This window comes from Corapipo altera, unplaced genomic scaffold (genome assembly GCF_003945725.1).
Source record: "Corapipo altera isolate COAL_440 unplaced genomic scaffold, ASM394572v1 205, whole genome shotgun sequence".
NCBI lineage: Eukaryota > Metazoa > Chordata > Aves > Passeriformes > Pipridae > Corapipo > Corapipo altera.
This window is the reverse complement of record NW_020885046.1, coordinates 202,717-221,151: the sequence shown is the minus strand read 5'-3', so window position 1 is coordinate 221,151 and position 18,435 is coordinate 202,717. Positions and strand designations below refer to the sequence as shown.

At 47.0% G+C, this 18,435-nt stretch overlaps 1 protein-coding gene and 1 long non-coding RNA gene across 2 annotated transcripts in view; one reads left to right on the top strand and one right to left on the bottom strand.

The window, feature by feature from the left end:
* Positions 1–521: 521 nt before the first annotated feature.
* LOC113959534 lies at positions 522–4,388 on the top strand. The gene is made up of 3 exons (XR_003531843.1): positions 522–674; positions 3,241–3,795; positions 3,969–4,388. It is a non-coding gene; the product is annotated as an uncharacterized LOC113959534 (long non-coding RNA).
* Positions 4,389–4,509: 121 nt separating this feature from the next.
* The window catches only part of ALPK2 (alpha kinase 2), a 24,159-nt gene continuing 10,233 nt past the window's right edge, over positions 4,510–18,435 (bottom strand). Inside the window, 9 exon segments of the mRNA XM_027668590.1 lie at positions 4,510–5,264; positions 8,489–8,537; positions 9,368–9,585; positions 9,812–9,900; positions 10,020–10,294; positions 11,239–11,274; positions 11,365–11,492; positions 12,229–12,376; positions 14,436–17,289. Coding sequence (XP_027524391.1) covers positions 5,030–5,264; positions 8,489–8,537; positions 9,368–9,585; positions 9,812–9,900; positions 10,020–10,294; positions 11,239–11,274; positions 11,365–11,492; positions 12,229–12,376; positions 14,436–17,289 — 4,032 coding nt within the window. The 3' untranslated portion in view covers positions 4,510–5,029.

Sequence of the window (18,435 nt, the reverse complement as noted above, 5' to 3'; positions counted from 1 at the left end):
TGTTCAGACAGGCTCAGCTGGAGCCAGGCTCTTCCCCCCACCTCCCAGGTGTGCTGGACAGTAAAATCCTTTAGAAATGTCACAGGCTTTTTGACAGTTCTGAAGAATTCCTGTGCAGAGTAGACAGTACACCCAAATTAAAAAAAGAAAAAAGATGGCACTGTGACCTGAGGAACCCATCAAATCAGTCTCGCTGGCAGAAGTAAGCAATTAATATGCAGCCAGAGTAAACACTCTTCATCTCAGGGTTCAGCAAAACAGGCAGCTGAACCCCCTGTATTTTGCATTTTTCCCTCCCCACATGTGCTCTCTGTGAAGGAACAGAGAAAATCGAGGTCTCAGAGCTTTTTTTCCATGCCTTAGTCTGACTAAAGGTGACTGGCTCAGCGCAGCAAGGGCCATCTCCCTCCCCCAGATCAATATTTTAATATGGCTTATCAGAGCAAGAATGGGTTGTTTATTTAAGACCTCAGGATCCCATAAAGGGAGAGGGAAAGTTGTCCACTGGACCCAGAGGCTTGCAACAGCTGACCACTGCTGGGAACTCGGGAAAGAAAACCAAGACCCCAATGATCCCAATACGCTGACAGTCAGCAAAATGTCCTGCAAGAGAACCCCTGTCCTGCCAAGCCCTGTCAGCACTCCAGAGGATCCTTTGGCAGTTGTCTCTGATGGTAAGTGCCTTCTTGTGCTCCACTTGTGTGAGGAAAAGGAAATGCTAAAAGATATTAACCAACTAAACCAGTGCAGGTGGCTTTGAACACTGAGCATTTCAGCACAGCAAAATATCTGCACATGCCCAAGGCCCACCTGGGTAATTTAATAGGATTCAGTGTCTTGGACCCAGAGATCTCTGCCTGCACTCATTAGGGCAGCATAAGGCACCACAAGTGTTTATTGTTTGAAAAAAAGAGGTGGTGGGGAAGCTGACAGACTTCCCAGGGAAACAGGAATGCTTCAGGTCCGGACATATGGGAAGGAGAGGTTCTGTGATCCACCTCAAAGAACCCTCTTGAAAAGCCTCTTGTTCTTCATAATGATCCTCTCAATTGAAACATTCTAATAATGTTCTTTACACAGATGTCCAGCAAAAGAAAAGCAAAAAAAGGGATTATTTTTCTCCGATGACTACACTTTGCTTTCTCCCTGTACTGACCTGTAACTTTCCCATGGCTTTGGGGTTTTTCTTCCCTTGCAGTACTAAAAACTAGTGGCCATTTCTCTTTCTTCCATTACCTCTTGTCTTGGAAATATTCATGTTGAATTGCTGGAAGCTTCCATGTAGCTGTGGGACTATAAACTGCCTGCTTGCAGCTGCCCCAGCTGCCTGGCTTTCTCCTGCCATACACATTCTGCAGCCTAGAGCCCTTCTGCCAGGCTCTCCTGCTCTGCCCAGGATTGCCAGGCTTTTCCTCAGAGAGCTTCAGCAGAATAAAATCCTGTCTGACCTTCCCTCTCTGCTGCAGAGAGAAAGCTGGGTAAAATGTGTATGAGGAAAGAGGGAAAAACACTAATACTGAGATAAATTAGAAAGCTGGGTACAGCACCTCTGTCCTCCTGGCATTCAGTTCTCATTCCCAGCAGCTACAGCACAGGCACAGTTACCAAAAACAGCCCCGTGGGCCTCAGGGCTGCAGCTGCATCCTGAGAGAGTGTTCTGGACATGTCCAGGTGTTTGCCCTCATTAACTGCAAAGACTTGGTGCCATGTGATGCTCAGGGTGTGCTCCAAGGCCTCTCCTCCTTCCAGAGACATCTCCTTCATAGCTGGGATGGTACTGGAGCCTGAGCTGTGGATCTGCACATCTGCCTGTTCTCTGTGTGTGCAAACACTCAGCTCTGCCCCACTGCAGCACCACAGACTCCAAGCACAGACACATCAGCAGAACAGGACAAACTCTTAGAGAAGGGTCAGTCCTGCCCAAGCACTTCTAGGCCTGTTTCTGTGGCAGGGATGGCAATGCCAGCACTGCTGGAATAATCATGTTTGAGAAACCAAACAGTCTGGCCTGGTAACCAGGCACTGAAGGGCCATTTCTCTGCTGTTCTGTTCACCAGCCCAGGGCACTCAGGACCCAGCTCACACTGCCAGCTCATGGCACTGAGTTATCACAAACCCTTCCCTGAGGTTTGATCAGGCATAAATCAGGAGTTAAACTGATCCAGAGCCCTAAGGAGTTTGCACTGACCTTTCAACACTGGTTGAACTATATCATGATCATGAAAAAGATCCAGAAAAAACATAAAGTTGGATGAAAAGGTGAGGATTGGAGAGGAAACCCCTGTTACACCATGCAGAGTACACTGCTGGTTCAGGTGGCTCGGGTGTATCAGGTGGGCAGCAGCTTGACAGGGAGCATCAGTGTCTCCTTTCTGCTGGCACTTCCATGGTTGATGCTGTAGGACAGAGTGAGCTGACTGTCCCCACCCAATGACCTACAGAAACTCCTGGATTTGGGAGCCCTGTGCAGCCTGTACAAAATGAGATCAATAGGAAGCCTAAGCCAGGGGAGGAGTTCTCAGAAGATGAGCCTTTTGAGTGCTTTCACTTCCTTAACACTGTGTTGCTAAAACAGAACCAGACCCAGAAGACTATTGGAGAGTCTGGGTTTATCACATATGGGAGCAAATTCTCCCCAGGATGTAAAATTGGAATGCATTACTGAGTTAAAAGTAAATGAGAGGGACAGTTGAAAAGACATCCCAACCTCACCACCTGGCACAACAAGACAACTCCATCTCCTCGCAAGGGGCTTCCAACCAGTCCACACATGATGAATCAGACAGTTCAAATTTCAGTAGCTACCAAAACCAAAGGCTACTACCATTGACTCCAGCCCTGCCTCGTATGTGGGCTACTCAAAAATGCTGCTAAAAACAAGTATATGAAAATCAAATATAATCTCTAGCAGTGTGATTCCTCAGCTCTGACATAGCCATAAAAGTCTGGTGCTGATTCTGAGCTGTCTCCATCAAGAGAAAGACACAGGTCCTTGCAGGACCGACTCATCCCTTCCTTCAGAAATTTGTGACTAGGACAGCAGAGATTACTTTCTCCAGGTGCCTGTCCCTCTCCCTTGCCTGTGAGGGCACTCTTAAAGCCCCTTTGACATTGGTACAGCTGGCTGAGGCAAAATATTCACCTCAAAGCAATTCAGAACCCTGGGTCCCACTTCCTTGTCAGAATCCTGATGTGTCACGTAGAAATATCCATAAACATGGTCTTGTCTCTGTTTTGCAGATCTTTGAAAGCCCCCTTGCTGAAGTCTGCAGAGTGCCTCCACCACCCCTGCCACGGGCTCAGGACATGCTCCCAGAGCTGTGGAGTGTGACAATGGTGTTTGTGTCCAGTCTATCAAACGCCATTATCACACTAAATAGCTACTGGCAGACAAGGCATCAGGTCAGGAAGGTCTGGGACCTCTGGCACTGCATCTGCCCACTGTGCTGAGGAATAAAGAGCCTGGGTGCATGTACAGCTTGAGATTTTCTTTTTCCTGTTGGACTAACCAGGACAATAGAAAACTGAAGCCAATTAGCTGATGAAGTGAAACTCCGGCTCTTACTTTGGTACCAAATCACAACATAGGTTTGGAATATTGACTGAGGTGCTCATGACAACCTTCAAACACTTTCCAAAATTCTGATTAAAATTTATTGCCTCTAACTTGAAACATCATTTATCCAGGTTCCACATGCTTCCAGCTTTGCTCCCTTCCATGTCACAATGATTTGAGCACCACACCCAAGCCCACTGCCCTTATGTTCTAAACCTTCTCTTTTGGGAATGGCCACTGTTTCCCCACAGAAATTCTTCTAAAAACTGTTATAAAGAATAGAGATTATCTACAGGAACCTCCAAAGGCCTAATGAAAGCCAGGCACCAGCACTGCACTGAGGAGCCTAAATCCCACTGAATAATCCAAGATTTAGGCTCACAGGCTGTTGTGCTCTGATTTGCAATGGGAGGCACCAAATGCCTCTCCAGTGTGTATCTGTGGAACAGGAACATGGCTCAGTGCTGAGCTTTTAGCTGTGCAAAAAGGAAAAGGTGTCAGGTCCTTAGTGAGCAGGTGGAAGGGGAGGGCTGGGCTGATCCACAGCACAAGGCCAGGCCCTGTCCCTTGTCTGCAGGGAGCAGATAAACAGATTGCAAAGACTGATGCAGTGGGCCAGATCCAAAAACTCTGGCCCAGACTGGGCACCTGTAAGCCACTAATCATCAATGCTACCCAGTGACATTGCTCTGCCACCACTGCAAAACAAGCATGGTTATTTCAGAGGGAGCTGCTTGGCCACATGCAGACTCCAAACCTGTTCTACAACAGGAGAGGTGCAAGCACAACAGTACTGTAACATCAGGGTGCAGACTCAAGGAAGCTTGCACGGAAAGCAAGGAATTCAATGGAGAATCACAGAAGTTGCCCACCTTCAAGCTGATGATGTGGCTTTGTGAGGACCCTAAAGGTGCTAATCTGGGGGGGGCAGGAGCAGAATTAGAAGACAATCATGAATGGCTTTGTTTTTTAATACAAGATATGTAAGTGGGAGAAAAAAATTACAAGAGTAGAATCATAGTAGGATTATAATATGCAAAAATCTGGGAAAGAAAACAATTTTTCTATAGCAGCCTGAGCAATAATACTGTGCAAAACTTGTACTAAGTGGCATCTTAAATATATTGATGTTTCCATAGCAGTTGAACCCACAGGGCCACGGGTACAGACACAGAGAAGGGAAGATGTTCTTCAGTGAGCTGTGCTGCACTCAGAATGTGGAGATACCAATCCACAGAACGGCTCTAAAATAACCCAGAGATGGCCTAGTTTGTCTTCAAAATCTTGCCCCAGTGTTAAATCTCAGGAACCAAGAGCACAGAATCAGCTCCTTCCTTTGTTGCTGACATCAGCATCAGGGTGACTCCAAAACAACGTCAAAAGGCAAAAGACCAGAGTTACCCCCTGAGGTCACTGGTGCCTCTCACCGTTCCACGTCCTCGAGAGCAGTCTCACAAGGTGGGACACTGTGACTCAGTGCTCTGAAGAAATGAAGTCTCTGTGTTCTCTGGCCTTCTTGGGCACCATTTTCTTTACAGTCGATGAGTTGGGCAGGTTTTTGCTTTTTGTGGATGTTGCTTTCCTCTGTTTTTGATGAGTGGTTCGGAGAGATTTCAGCCCCAGCATCTCACAGTACTCATTGCACTGGTGCAGGGCTCTGAACTGCTCAATGAAGGAAAACGAGCAGTTGCCTTTAAACCCTTTGTATCTGTAGCAACAAAGAAAAAAACAGCCAAATGGGATTTCAAGATTCATTTTCAGCACAGGGAGGCAGAGCATGGTTTCTGACTCACAAGCAACCTGAAAACCTTAAGCAAGTGTCCTCCACCCAAGCTGGCTCAAGAAGCACTGACTGTCACAAAAACTCAAACTGAGCCTGTGAGAGGTGAAGGGAACTGGGTTACAAGCAGTGACAGAAGAGGGAAAAGCATTACAGAGGCAAAGCTCTGTGGGCTGGGTCCTGGCTACTGTTCCTCATTACATTTAGTTGGGAATACAATTGTCTGCTGGTTATTTTTGTCTCAGTAACACACACATGAAATCCATGCTACATCATTCTCTGGGCACAGTTCTGCTGACCCCCATGAAGAGATAAGGTTGTTGCACGAGGTGTTATCAGAACCAGAAGCTATTTACATCCAAACAGGTACATAACTTCCAAGCTAAGCTCCTCCCTTCCCCTGGCTGCCTGCAGGATCTCCAGGAGCCAAGCCTCAGCGTGGCAATCTCTTCCATCCAGCACCAAGCCCAGCTCCAGAACAGCCCGAGCAGAGCAGGCATTGCCAGCAGAGAGCAATGGCTTTTATTCATTTGCCATGAGTGTTCAATGAACCACTGGGCCTTTCCAGTCCGTGCCAGCCCCTTGCCCTGCCCTGGAGTGTCACTGCTGGTCACAGCAGCACAGCTGAGGGCTCTGTGCAGCCTTGGGGCAGATCTGCTCCCTCTGCTCCCTGAAACCCCCCATGCCTGCTGCAGGACCAACCAGAGGATTCATCTCTCCTGCACTGTGCAGGAATATTACTGAGCAGTGACCTTCAGGCCTATCCATCAGGTGAGGAGTGTCAGTGCTCTGTGACTGTGTTCATTTGGGGCTACACAATTACCACACTTTCCCTCTCTTTTTTCCCTAAGTAACCATTTTGTTGTGGCTTAAGGAAATTTCTTCTTATGTTTTTCTCATGCTATATAATTCTGATAATACTCATTTCTTTGTGGAAATATCTTGAAGAGAAAGTTGAGCAACAACAAATCCACTTTTCTTATGAAGTAAATAAAAGCCTGTCTAAACAGCTTTGCTATTTGTGTTTGGAACTTGTCAATTCCTGGGTGTCTTTGAAGGAACATCTGCACAAAGAGCAGAAACAATAACACTTGCTCAGACACTTTAAATGCATAATTGAATGGTTTGCTAACTAACTTTAGCTTTAGAATTCAACAAATGCCAAAAATATTTGCAGTATAAGTAAGAGCATGAGTATCTTGCAAACAAGAGACAGAACATTTACATTAAAATCACATGATTATTTTGATTTACTAGCTTTGCTCCTAAATCAAGCCACCCTCATTTCCCTTCTCTGAAATAACTGGTTTGCTGTGCCCCAGGTAAGGCTCCTTGTCCGTGTGGGACCTGTGAGGCACAGGTGAGCCTGCTTTTGCTCTGCAGTGTGCAGACAGCCCCAGGGCTCACAGCAGGCCATGGCAGAACTAAGCTACAGATGTGAGACCACAGGTTTGCACAAGTTCTCCAGCTCTATGCTGTTTGTTAGGCACTGCTCCCCCCAGCCCCATGTGCTCCCAGACACAGTGTTTGCTCTGCACAGCTCCAGTGACCCTGGCTCTGCTCAGTGTGGCAGGGCCTGGGATCTCCACTCAAACCAGGCAGTGCTGTTATACCTGTGGGGTGTGACTGGGGAAGATCCACTCATGGAGAGCCTCCATGGCTTCTGAACTGCACAGCCTGCCCCACCCTCTGAGGGCTCATGCTCAGAACACCGAACATGGACCACTCCCAGCCTGACCACCACAAGGGTTCTTTGCACAGCACTTCTCATCACCCACAGCTGACTCAGAAACAAAAGCCCCAGAGAAGTTCAGCTTCCAGACTCGACAGCTGGGGTTTGGCCCAAACCAGATTTTCCTTAAATCTGAAGGGGGAATGTTGTATTTGCTCCCAGGCTCTGGGGGACAAATGCCTCTGTTGCCATGTGCAGTAAAGCTAAACTCGTCAGTGACCCAGAAGCAGGCAGAGTTTCAGATCCACACCTGGCAACCAGCACTGCTGGTTGGGTCACTGTGCTCCTGATTCCCTCCTTTGTGTGCACCATTCTTGGATAAATCCCCGAGCACTCGTGTACAGTTCTAATCTGGCTCACCGCGTGCACTTAGAGCCAGGCACTCTGCTGGATTATTTTTGTTTATGTTCGCCAAAGAAGCCACCGAATGGCTGATTTTAAGGCTCGGCTGCCTGGCTCTGGTGCACCCCAGTGGCCACATTAAAAATGCTTCCCAGGCGTTCCGGTTCCTAGCTCGGCTTCGCCCTCTGCTGACACGAGCATTGGCTACACGACTCTGCTTTGGGCTCCTTTGGTTTCCAGATCCCTGGGAGAACACACACAGTAAGGACAAACAATCAGAATTCGTTTGAAGAGTGTTAATTCCTGACACAGTCCAGGAGTATAAAACCAATCAGTTGTGTATCATCTCTAACAGCACAGCTCGAGCCACACCAGTCCCACACTCCCTTTGTGTCTCAGTAGGACCATGTGCCCTCCTGCCACAGGAGCCAGACCAGCCCTTCTCTCATGCAGTCCTTGCATCATCTCTTTAAATTCTCCACAAAAAGGGCAACACAAACCTTGGCCCCCTTTGGGGCAGCTCCTTCCCAAGCTCCTGCAGCGCTGTGGTTGCCTCAGCCCCTGGCAGCAGGATGCAGCCCCAGGGTGTGGAGGTGGAAGCACTTGTGTTTGCCAGGGCTGCGCAGTGTGAGCCCAGCTGAGCTCAGGCCCCAGAGCTGTTCCTGCTGGGCAGCACAAGCACCAGCCTTGCCTTGTGCCCTGGCCCTGTGTGTTCAGCCCCACCTTCCTCAAGCTGAAGGCACACCACAGCCTCCCCTGCTGTCCCCAGAGCCCTCCGTGTCACCCGTGAAATGCCCTGTGATGCATTCTGATGGCCTATTTCAAGAGAGGCACGAAGAAAAAGCAAGGCCCAATCCACAGTGTAGCCCCACCCTTTTAGCACAAAATAAAGGTGTTTCCATTACAGGTGGGTCTCCATAACTATGAACAAAAAGAAGTTAAAGACCAGATGAGGATTGTTTTCTCCTAGGTTTAAAACAAGACTAAATTTCCAGTGCACCCTCCACACCCCCGTTTAACTGTGAAGAGACAGGTGTGTAAAGCACAGCCCCATGCTGAGAACTCCCATTTCACTCACCCTTTGGCCAGGGTTGCTATGCCAACATCGGTTAACTTCATCCCCACACCTACAGGGCAGAAGGAAACACACAGCTCAGGTTACACTGGAATTTCTGGGAATATCTTCAGATACGGAGGCAGCAAATATTACTTATGGATTCACCTTTTCCATTTTAATTATTTGCCACATTTTTTCCAAAGCATTTTAAGTGCCCCAATTGAAAACAGGATGCTTATGCTCTGTGTCACCAGCAGTTTCTAGAAGTCAGGTTCATACCACTATTTTATGGCTGTCAGGGTGATAAACAGAGCACAGCTTGTTTCCTGTGCTAAGATTTTGTTCTTTCTTCTCCCTTTAAATTACTTCAGGGATCTCGTTTAGATGCCTTGCTGCTAATTTTCCTGCCTTCTCTTGTAAAAGAATATGGGATATTTTCTAAGATTCCAAGTTTTTCTGGTTAAGAAGGGCCTGTCTTCCCCAGTCCCAAGTACTTCTGTGCACACTGTGCAGGTGTGCACACCCTCAGGAGCTGAGGGAGGATTTAGCAAACACAAGCAGGGCGTTTCTTTTTCAGGGAACATGTTTTTTCAAACCTAGTCAGGACCTGAGTGTGGAGCATTCCACTGCTCAGTGATTGTTGGTGAGTAAATATAAGAAAAAGGGAAGGACTGGGTTGTCATTAACACCTGAAGGCTTTCACTCACAAGCTATTTCCTTAAGCTCTGGGTGGTGAGCCAAAAATCCAGATTTGACTCATATTGAGTGTCCTGATTCATTAAGGGCACACATGGAAGAACAACTCTCCCCTTAAGAGTATAAGATTTGTTTTTCTCTTCAAAACTGTCTTCTTACAAGAATGTAAAGCAGGTAAAAATTGCTCCTCCTCAGGTAACTCACCTTGCAGGTCAGTGACAAGCAAGTTCCCGCTGGTCTTCTCATACACCCAGTGCTGGAAGGTGCAACACTTCTGGCCAGCCTCAGAGTCCCTTCTCAGGAAGTTCACTTCCTTGCCATCCTTGACAGAGTATTTCACAAACTCCCCAACGAGCTCCTCCTCCACTGTGGCATAGGGTATGTTATTAGCAGGGCGATGAATAAGAAAAATCGGAATGATCCTGAAATCAAGGGATAGAAACTAGTAAAATTCAGAGAATTCTTTCAGTGAGGGAATAAGGAACAGACAAAAGTGTGCAGTAAACTCAGAGAGTGAATGAACAGTCTAAAACAAGCTAAGAGAGCTGTACCACTGTTCCCAGGTTTCCTCTTTAGCACTCCTAGCAGTCAGTGGGCTGCCATGGCACACTATATATACTATATATATAAAAAGCTACATATACTCACTCTGGTACCTCCCCAAAGCCTTCCAACGTTTCAGCTTCAGCTGCATATAACTTGGCATACTCTCTTGCAGCATTTTGGACACAGCACTCCTGCATTACAAACAGGCCAATGGAGTATTGCTCAGAACACTTCACAGCTCATCGCTTTGAAGATGTTCGAGCACAGTTCTTCCCCCCACCCGGGCTCCCCGAGGCCAGGGGCAGCTCACCTGCAGGGCCAGGTTGTAGTTCTTCTGCACGAGCTCCTCCCTGCTGCCGGTGCCGTGGGTGAGGGCGCTGTGCACCTTGAGCACGCAGGGGTGGCCGGGCGCGAACACGGGCGCCAGCCCCTGCCTGACGCGGCTGCGGAACGCCCGCCGGTGCATCCCCTCCCCGAAGTGCAGCTCCTCCGTGGCGATCACCCCGCGCAGGTTCCCGCCGAAGTAGCTGTCGCTGATGGAATCTTCTCGGAACAGCAGCTGCATGAATTCGATTTCTTCCACGCCTGAAACACAACGGGAATTTGTTCTGCAGGCACGGGGGAAGGGGGGACGTGGGAGAGCGAATGCATCTCTCCAGAGAGCATTAAAAATGCTCCACGGAAGCAGAACACGGGGCCTAACTTGTGTTACTGGGAGCTGGGACCCTGCTCCTCGAGTGGTAACTGTTTCACTGCCATCTAGACCCAGTGGGGAGCAGGGTGGCAGCTCAGGGTCATAAAGACAGAACATACAGCGTAGAAAACAAGTTTGTTACAGTTGAAATCAAGGAAGACTATGGATTTCACCCCTTTAAATGATCACTGGAATCCAAACAGAAAAATATTCATAAGGGGAAAAAAAGTGGTCAAGGTTAAGCACTTAGAGAAAGTAAAAAATTCTAATGGCACTTCAAATGTCTCTAACCATAACACTTCAGGAAACATCAGTGAAGAAGATAAATGGGAGAACTACAAGGAAGTCCTTCCAGCTGCCCCTTGCAGTCACCTCTGGTTTAGGCTCTGTACACTACTGCCTCTCTTTGAAGCACAGAGGAAACAGTGCACAGAGAAGACCAGAATTAGGATGCTCCTTAATTCCACCTAAAATTCTCTCTTGATCAAAAGTTATACAGTCCTGTTACCTGAAAAGTCCTGCCTTTATTTGCACAAGGAAATAAATGTTTAATTTTATTCTCTGAGAAACAGAAAGCAAACTCAGTGGGCCTGCTGGAGCCCAGGATCACTGCAGGGTGCTCAGGAATGACAAAGCCATTGGCAAGGCACTATCTTTAGCTGCAGCACAGCACACACACTGAGTGTCACTGAACATGAGCTAACATATGGGGAAAGCATTCCAAAGCTTCATGGTTGGCTCTGGAGTACGGTTACACAGCAGGGGACCTGCAAGGACCCAGAGCTCCCAGGGCTCTGTGTGTGTGTCTGTGTGAGGCCATGCACTTCACACTTACCTTCATAACTCTGAAAACTGGAGAGACGTTCCAACACTACAAGGAAACAAAGAAACTGATTTTGTAGTAAACACTATGAATGGAAGTTGACATTATTAGCAATCCAAATGAAAAACTGAGGTTTACCTGCAGCAGTCAGATGAAACTCAGCAGTCACCTTTCCATACGTGTTACTCAGGCAGCAATAATACATTCCCTGGTCTTGGTTACTGGCCTTAGCTATTTCCAGAGAGACAGGAGAGTCATCCTGAGCACTGCAACAGAGTATTTCATGTTATCACACCTTACTTGTTATCTCTGGAAAAACGGGTAAATTTGATCTCTCTGCACTGTTTGTTTGTTAAAACACAGCCAAATTATTTAGCAGATAATGACATGTATTAACACTACAAGGGATATTGCAGTACGACAATCAAAATCACAACAGTTAAAACAGAATCAGAATGACACGGGAAGTTTAACCAACTCAGGCAACTTTTTCTCTCCCCTTAAAAGAACCTCTGAGGAGACACCTTTCTACAAAAGGAAATATATATTATTTTTTTTTTTTGCTTTGGGTAATGTTAATTTTGTATTTTTGAAACATTATGAACAGATTTTAAGAGCTGTGTGATCAGAATGTCATTACTGCTATGGAGGAAAATAACTAGTTTCATTAAAATGGAATTTTAAAAGCTGGATCCTGATAATGGCCGTAAGAAGCTTTTATTTCCATCCTCCTCTAGATTAAATGAGTTTCAAACTGAATTTGATATTTTAAAGTACTTGAAATTGGGATGAGACTGGATGGGAACAGGTTGAGAGGTGATGGAATGCAAAGTATGACCAATATCAGTGCACTGGGAGAAGATCTGCTTCTTAATTACCCTGTTTAAACTTGGGATTTGCACCTACTGCACTAATCCTCTCAACAGGTACAAGAGTGAATCCCTGGCACATCTTCCCAAAAGCTATTCAGGAACTCCCAGTCCTTCAGAAACATTCACTCACCTTCTCTGCAGCCGAGCCAGTATCTTGGAATCTTTACTCCATGTAATGGTGGAGTCACCATGAATGTCACCAAACTGACAGCACAGCTTCACAGTTCCAGAGCATTCAGGGAACAGCTCTGCTTGGATCTTCTTCAGCAGCCTGGGAGCTGGAAACAGAAGAGCCACAATTAAGGATCAGAAGATAATGACATTGTTTTGGCATTTTAACATTTCATGTTAAGAATATGACGATAATACTGACAACTCTAGTAAATAATTGGGACTGCTTGTGCCTGAATACTTGTAACTAGTAGATTCTTTTAGCTGACCACAGCCTTTGAGAGAAAAGACTTTGAGTCCCAGGAGGTGAGGAGTCTCCAAGGTGTTCATGGAACATACCTAATACCCTGCCAGGCTGGGACTCTGTCAGATGCAAGGATGGCCCCATTTCTTGTAAAACAGCCCTGTGGAGAGCCCACAGTGGCTGAATATTTGCATCTGGCAGTGTCAGTGGTCTCTGCTCCCCTCTTCACTTTCAAAGAATCAGTTCCCTACCTTTGCAGCCACAGGGCATGGCTCTTTAGCTAAACACTGACCATCCAACAGCACTAATCCAAGAATCCCTCAGCTCACAGGAGGAGCACTCAGAGCACTCTGCCCAGTCCAGAAGGGTCCTGCCAGCCTGGATCTCTGCTAGGACCTTTCACTGCCTCACAGGCTGCTCCAGCGTCTTTGCACGTGGGCAGGAGGGAGGGGACTTGGGAAGAAAGGGAATCGACATCACAGGGAAAGGTTTTGGGATCATGACACATCCCTGTGCTCAAGTGACACATCCCTGCTCGATGTAAGAGATGTAAAATGCAAGACGTTCTGTTTCCTGCTGTGAGAGTTCTGAGCTGCTGAGCTCTGAGGGAGCTGCCATGGCACATGGCCCTGGGGGATCCCGGCCCTGCAGTAATACTGAAGGAATGCTGGAGCCAGCTCAAAGGCTCAGGCACCTGGAATTCAACGCTATGGTTTTCCCCCATTCCCAAATCCAGCCCCAATCCAGTCTAGGAGTTCCCCCACTCCAGATCCTTGGTAGAGTCCAGTCCAGGTTTCCCCCCTCTTCCCAATTCTGGCCATGATCCAGTTTGGGTTTCCCCAGATTCTGACCCCAAACCAGTCTTATCTGACGCAGCCTGAAAGTTTAAAACATTATTCAAGCATAGCCTCAGGTAAGGGAAACAGGTCAGGCATTGCTCAGTCACCATTGTTTTGAAGGAACCTGTCTCTCCTCCCACACATTTGGTTTTTAAACTGTGATTAGAAAAGCAGAAGTCTCCCCAGACTGCACTGTAATTCGAGTGTCTGAAAAGCTTCACACCTGTGTAACTTACCTTTAGTCACTGTTCAGTCTTGCTCTAATCTATTAAATCATTTTATGATGTGAACAAGAAATATGCAAAAAGATAAAAATAAGATCTTGGTCCTTGCAAAGTATCCATAGAAACAACAAATCCCTCATCTGCCCAGCTGTCATGCTGCTGCTATGTCTGCATGGTGTTTTACCTGTTAGCAACCTCCCAGGCACTGACAGCAACCTGCATCTCCTTTCAATGACATGTTTCCTATATCAGTTTAATATTGCTTATTTCCTTGGTGTCATTTCTGAGCAGTGGTAACAGGAATGCAGAACCAGCCAGCAATCAGCAGGTGAGGACTGCAAAGAATTATGTTTATCAAGGGCACCCTAGTGCTAACAACAATAATACTTTGATAGTAATAAATCCTGTGGTAACCAAGAGGGGGCAGTTGCAGTTCTGTTCCTACACTGGGAGCCACAGTGTAGGAGCATAACTGGGAACACAGCCCTGAGGGAACAGAACAAGTACTGGGCTTGCAGCTCCTACACATGTGTAATTATATGGTACCATCACACTGTACATCCCTGAAAAGTTACTCCAAGAGACCAACGAGGCACTGACTATTTCAAACAGGTTACAAAGTTCATAAACTGAATATATTTTCCAACTGGAAAAAGGATGTTCAGGAGGGTTCAGCCCTGTGGCATGGGCACAGCACCTGTTGCTAAGTGCACAAACCTGGCAACAGGACTCCAGGAGGGCAGGACACCTTCAGCTGACTCAGACTTCAGGAGGCTTGCAGTGCATTTCAAGAATCTGAATTTCACACTGTAGCCAGGACGGTAGGAAAGGACAGAAAAGAAAATCAGTTTTCTCTTACCTTTGCTATCCTTTTTCAAAATGAGTTTCCTTTGCTCTTTTCTATCTTCTTTACGAGTCACGCCTGCCTCGCTCTTCCCAGACTTTTTAACACAGCTGGGATCCTTGCTGACACTTCCCTTCTCCTCCAGTCGGGGTTTTTTGGACAGAGTTGCTGATGGTAATTTCTTCTTAGCTCCAGCAGCTAAATGCCCACACTTTGCTGTGTCCTGTTTACATTTGATGGGCTCAGGCTCTGCAGCAGCTGGTGGTGTCTGGCAGGATTTGGACCCTTCCTGATTTCTTTGCCTTTCTGTGTTGACTGGGAATGGATCACACGTGGCCAGCGCCAAGGAGAACGGCTGAGTTCTGCTGCAGGGGGTTTGCTCTCCAAAACACTGGTTGCTCCCTGAACCTACTGGTGGCAAATTAACTAAACCACTTACTACACTCTCTGCTGTCCTGACTTCTTCCTCTTTATTGTGTTCAGTGGGCTTAATTGAATAATCAGCCTCAGTCACCTTGCTGGAGGGGATCAAGTCAGGGCAGGATGGTTCTGTGCTAGTATTCATAAGCTGTCTCTGAGCCTGGGAGCTAATTAAAGTGTGCAAAGGAGCCTTTGTTTCAGCTTCATCTGGGTTACATTCAACAGCTCTTGGACTCTCGTGTGCATTTTCACACAAGGCTGCCTCCCCCTCGGTCTCTCCAGGTCCCCTCTGGAACAGATCCTGCGATGCTTTGCAGCGAGTTTCCAGCATACTCAGGTTTCTGTTTCCTTTGACTCCAGTGGGTGTGGATCCAGTTTTCACCTGATTTCCTGTGCCAGGACATGCCACTGCTGCTGAACTGGGCAGAAGGCCCTCTGAGAGGCTGGCAGGTGTGAGGAACAGCAGTGTTTCTGTCCCAGTCAGTGACTGGGAATCTAACTGATCTCCCGTACCTTGATCCTTTTCTGCTGTGCTGTGGTGCTCACTTGGAGCCTTCCTGGGCAGCAGGGTACTGGCTGACATTACACTTTGGGAGGCACAGGTGGGATATCCTGAAGAATCTATTTTTAACTCTTCATCAGGTTCGAAGGTGCTGTCAACAAAAAATACGTGTTGTTCTGCTGTATAATGAGGGGACACTGCAGTCTGAGTCCCTGAAACCTGACTAACTCCTGAGTCACAGGAAGTTTCAGCCCTGTGTTCATCAGCTGTGTAAATCTCTCTCTGTTCTCCTCCTGGTTTACCTGGTTCACAGCTGGGCACTTCTAGATAAAAATCGCTTAAAAGCAGATCCTTGGAAGAGGGAGTGAATGCTCCTTCTTGTTTTGCTATTTCTGTCAGTTGGTCTGTATTTTGGGGTAGATTCTTATGTGTTATGGTTTCAGGAGTCTTAATTAAAGGAGGGAATTGCATTACAGAATGGTATTTCTGTGCATTAGAAACAACCTGAAAATCCTGACAGCCATTAATTTTTGAAAGATGGCAACTATCAGAATTAGTGTCATTTTGTGCATTCAAGTCTGAGTGATTTACTTCTTCTTGTAAATTCACTTCATAACTTTTATGTATGGTGCTAACAGAAGAGTGTTCTGCATGTGTAAGCTGACAGGTATTTTCACTGGGGAAAATGTCTTTTTCTTCAGGGAAATAAGCCAGTCCTCCTCTTGCTGGATAATAGTCCCTAAAATGACAGTCTTCTCCAGGTGCAGACTCATTTATCCAGGGTATGTGGTGTTCAGTGTGAAGTAGCTGTCCAGCTGTCCCATACATTGTATCTGACACATCAGCTGGGTTTGCTTCAGGATGTGCTAAATTACCACTCTGAGCACTTTGTAACCTTTGGGGAGAATGTGCTTCACATGTTTGGGAAGCATTATTAACAGTAAGCTTTCCTTCCCAAGCCACAGTGCATCCACTCCTGTCTGTTCCCGCTGGCCTTGGCTTCAAGCACTCCCCTGGGCTCAAGAGGATGCTGTTTGCTGAGGTACAAATGGACGGTGTCTCCATCCCATTTCCAGCACCAGAATCTACACATGCACCCTCTGTTCCCACCACTTGTGCCAGACAAATGTGTCCTATGGATGCACCCTTGCGTTCTCCAGCTCTCTGAAGGAGGGTGTCAGAAACACTGCAGTCAGCTTTCCCAGTGCTGAGGTTGCTGGCTGGTCCTGTGATGGGTTCCTGCTCTTCCATCAGATCCATTGGCAAAGGATCACCGGAACAGGTCTCCTGCACAAAGTTCAGTTCTCTGACTCTGACATCTGTCGGCCTCGTTTCTAAGCTTGTGATCCCCCTGTCTGCAAATGGGATTTGACAGTCTGAGTCATCTTCATGAAGAAGTTTCCACAGCTTGTCATGCACTGCAGATATATCAGCATCTCCTTTGCACCCAGGTTCTCCAGATTCCAGGACTGACTTGGGATTAGCTTTGAACGCAAGCTCATCACCTGATAGGCTGCAGAGAATATCTGGGTCACTGCTACCATCTATGTCAAACCCAGACCTTTGCTCTCCCTCTCTTGGCTCATCACACAGCTTTGCAGAAGAGAGAACAGCACACAAGCGTTCCTGTTTATCAGGAATAGAGTCTGTACCCCATAAAGGAAACGCTGAAATGTCATTCTTTGATCTGTTGCCATTACTAATAATTTCTTGTCCAGAGAAGACTTCTTGGTGACAACCTTCCCTCTTATCCCAAGGTGCACAGTGTAGAGAAGAAGTCTGTAAATCTGCATTCTTTGCTTGCAGTGTGTTTTCAGTAGAGAGCATTTCTGCAGCTGGCTGGCTGGTTCCTACACTCTCACAAGCCCTGAAGATGCCTTCTGTTTTGGGCTCCATACAGAGGTTCTCACAATTCTGGGTAACACTTTTAAGATTAGCACCTTGATTCTACAGAGAAGAAAAACAGAAATGTAATTAAAAATTAAATATTAAAAATGCAGCTTGACATGGGCCTGAACTAGAGTCCTGGCTTGAAATGTACTTTTTTTTAGTTTTTTGGGTTTGTGGTTTTTGGGGGTTTTTTTTATATTTTTCAACAGTCAAGTTTCTGACTTGTACTATCAATCTAATGGATTGAAATGAATCTGGGTATGAGTCTGAAAGGAAGCATGTGTTGTTCCTTGGAGAAGGATTTGTAGTGAAGCATCTCCCATGGGCTACAGTGTGCTCAGGCAGAGGCAGGGGCTGCTCAGACTTTTTAGTCTCCATAAGTTCATGGCAAAAGGATTACCGGCTGTAGCAAATATTGCTTTCCTTTGCTGCAAAAGCCACCCACTTCAGCTGCAACTCCTTTCATCCTTTCTGTTTCTCCATTCAGCTTGGGTAGAATGTGGAGCTGACCACATGCTGTGGACAATGAGGAAGGAAGAGATATAGAAAATTGTTGTCAATGACTTTAACTGCTGTTCCCACCACAAGCTCCACGCAGTTGTCACCACACTGTCTTCAAAACTCCTCAGCCAGTGCATACTCACCCAGAAATCCTGAGCCCAGGAGCCTCAGCTCCACACCCCAGTGCCCTCTGACCCCCAGTGCCCTGCTCTCCTGCTCAGCTCTGCTCTCAGAAGGTGCCAGTCTCTAGGTCGTGCAGTTTAGTCACACACTTTCTCCTGAGTCAAGGGGCATGTGAGCCTAGATGTGCCTCTACAGTCAGTTCCAGTTCTCTTCTCAGTTCTGAGCATCTGGACCGAGCCTAGTGCTCCTTCTGCCACTTCCACTTCCCTCTCAAACCTCTGGAAAGCAGCCTTTATTTTCTTTTCCTTACAGGCACAGTAGCAGCCTCAATCACAGCTTTTAGTAGAACCTGTGGAATTCCTGCTAAACATGTTAGAGACGTGGTCGGTCCGTCCCTGCCTGCTCTTGGTGTGGCACTGGACACAGAGAGCCCTCATACCCATGGGAAAGGGGGCATGTCATTCAAAGAACCCTACTGCCTGTCTAACCTGTGGGACTGCCTATGCTGGCATCTGGGTACCCCTGAACACTAACAGGGACAGTGTACTGAACACTGACAGGGAACTGAACACTGACAGG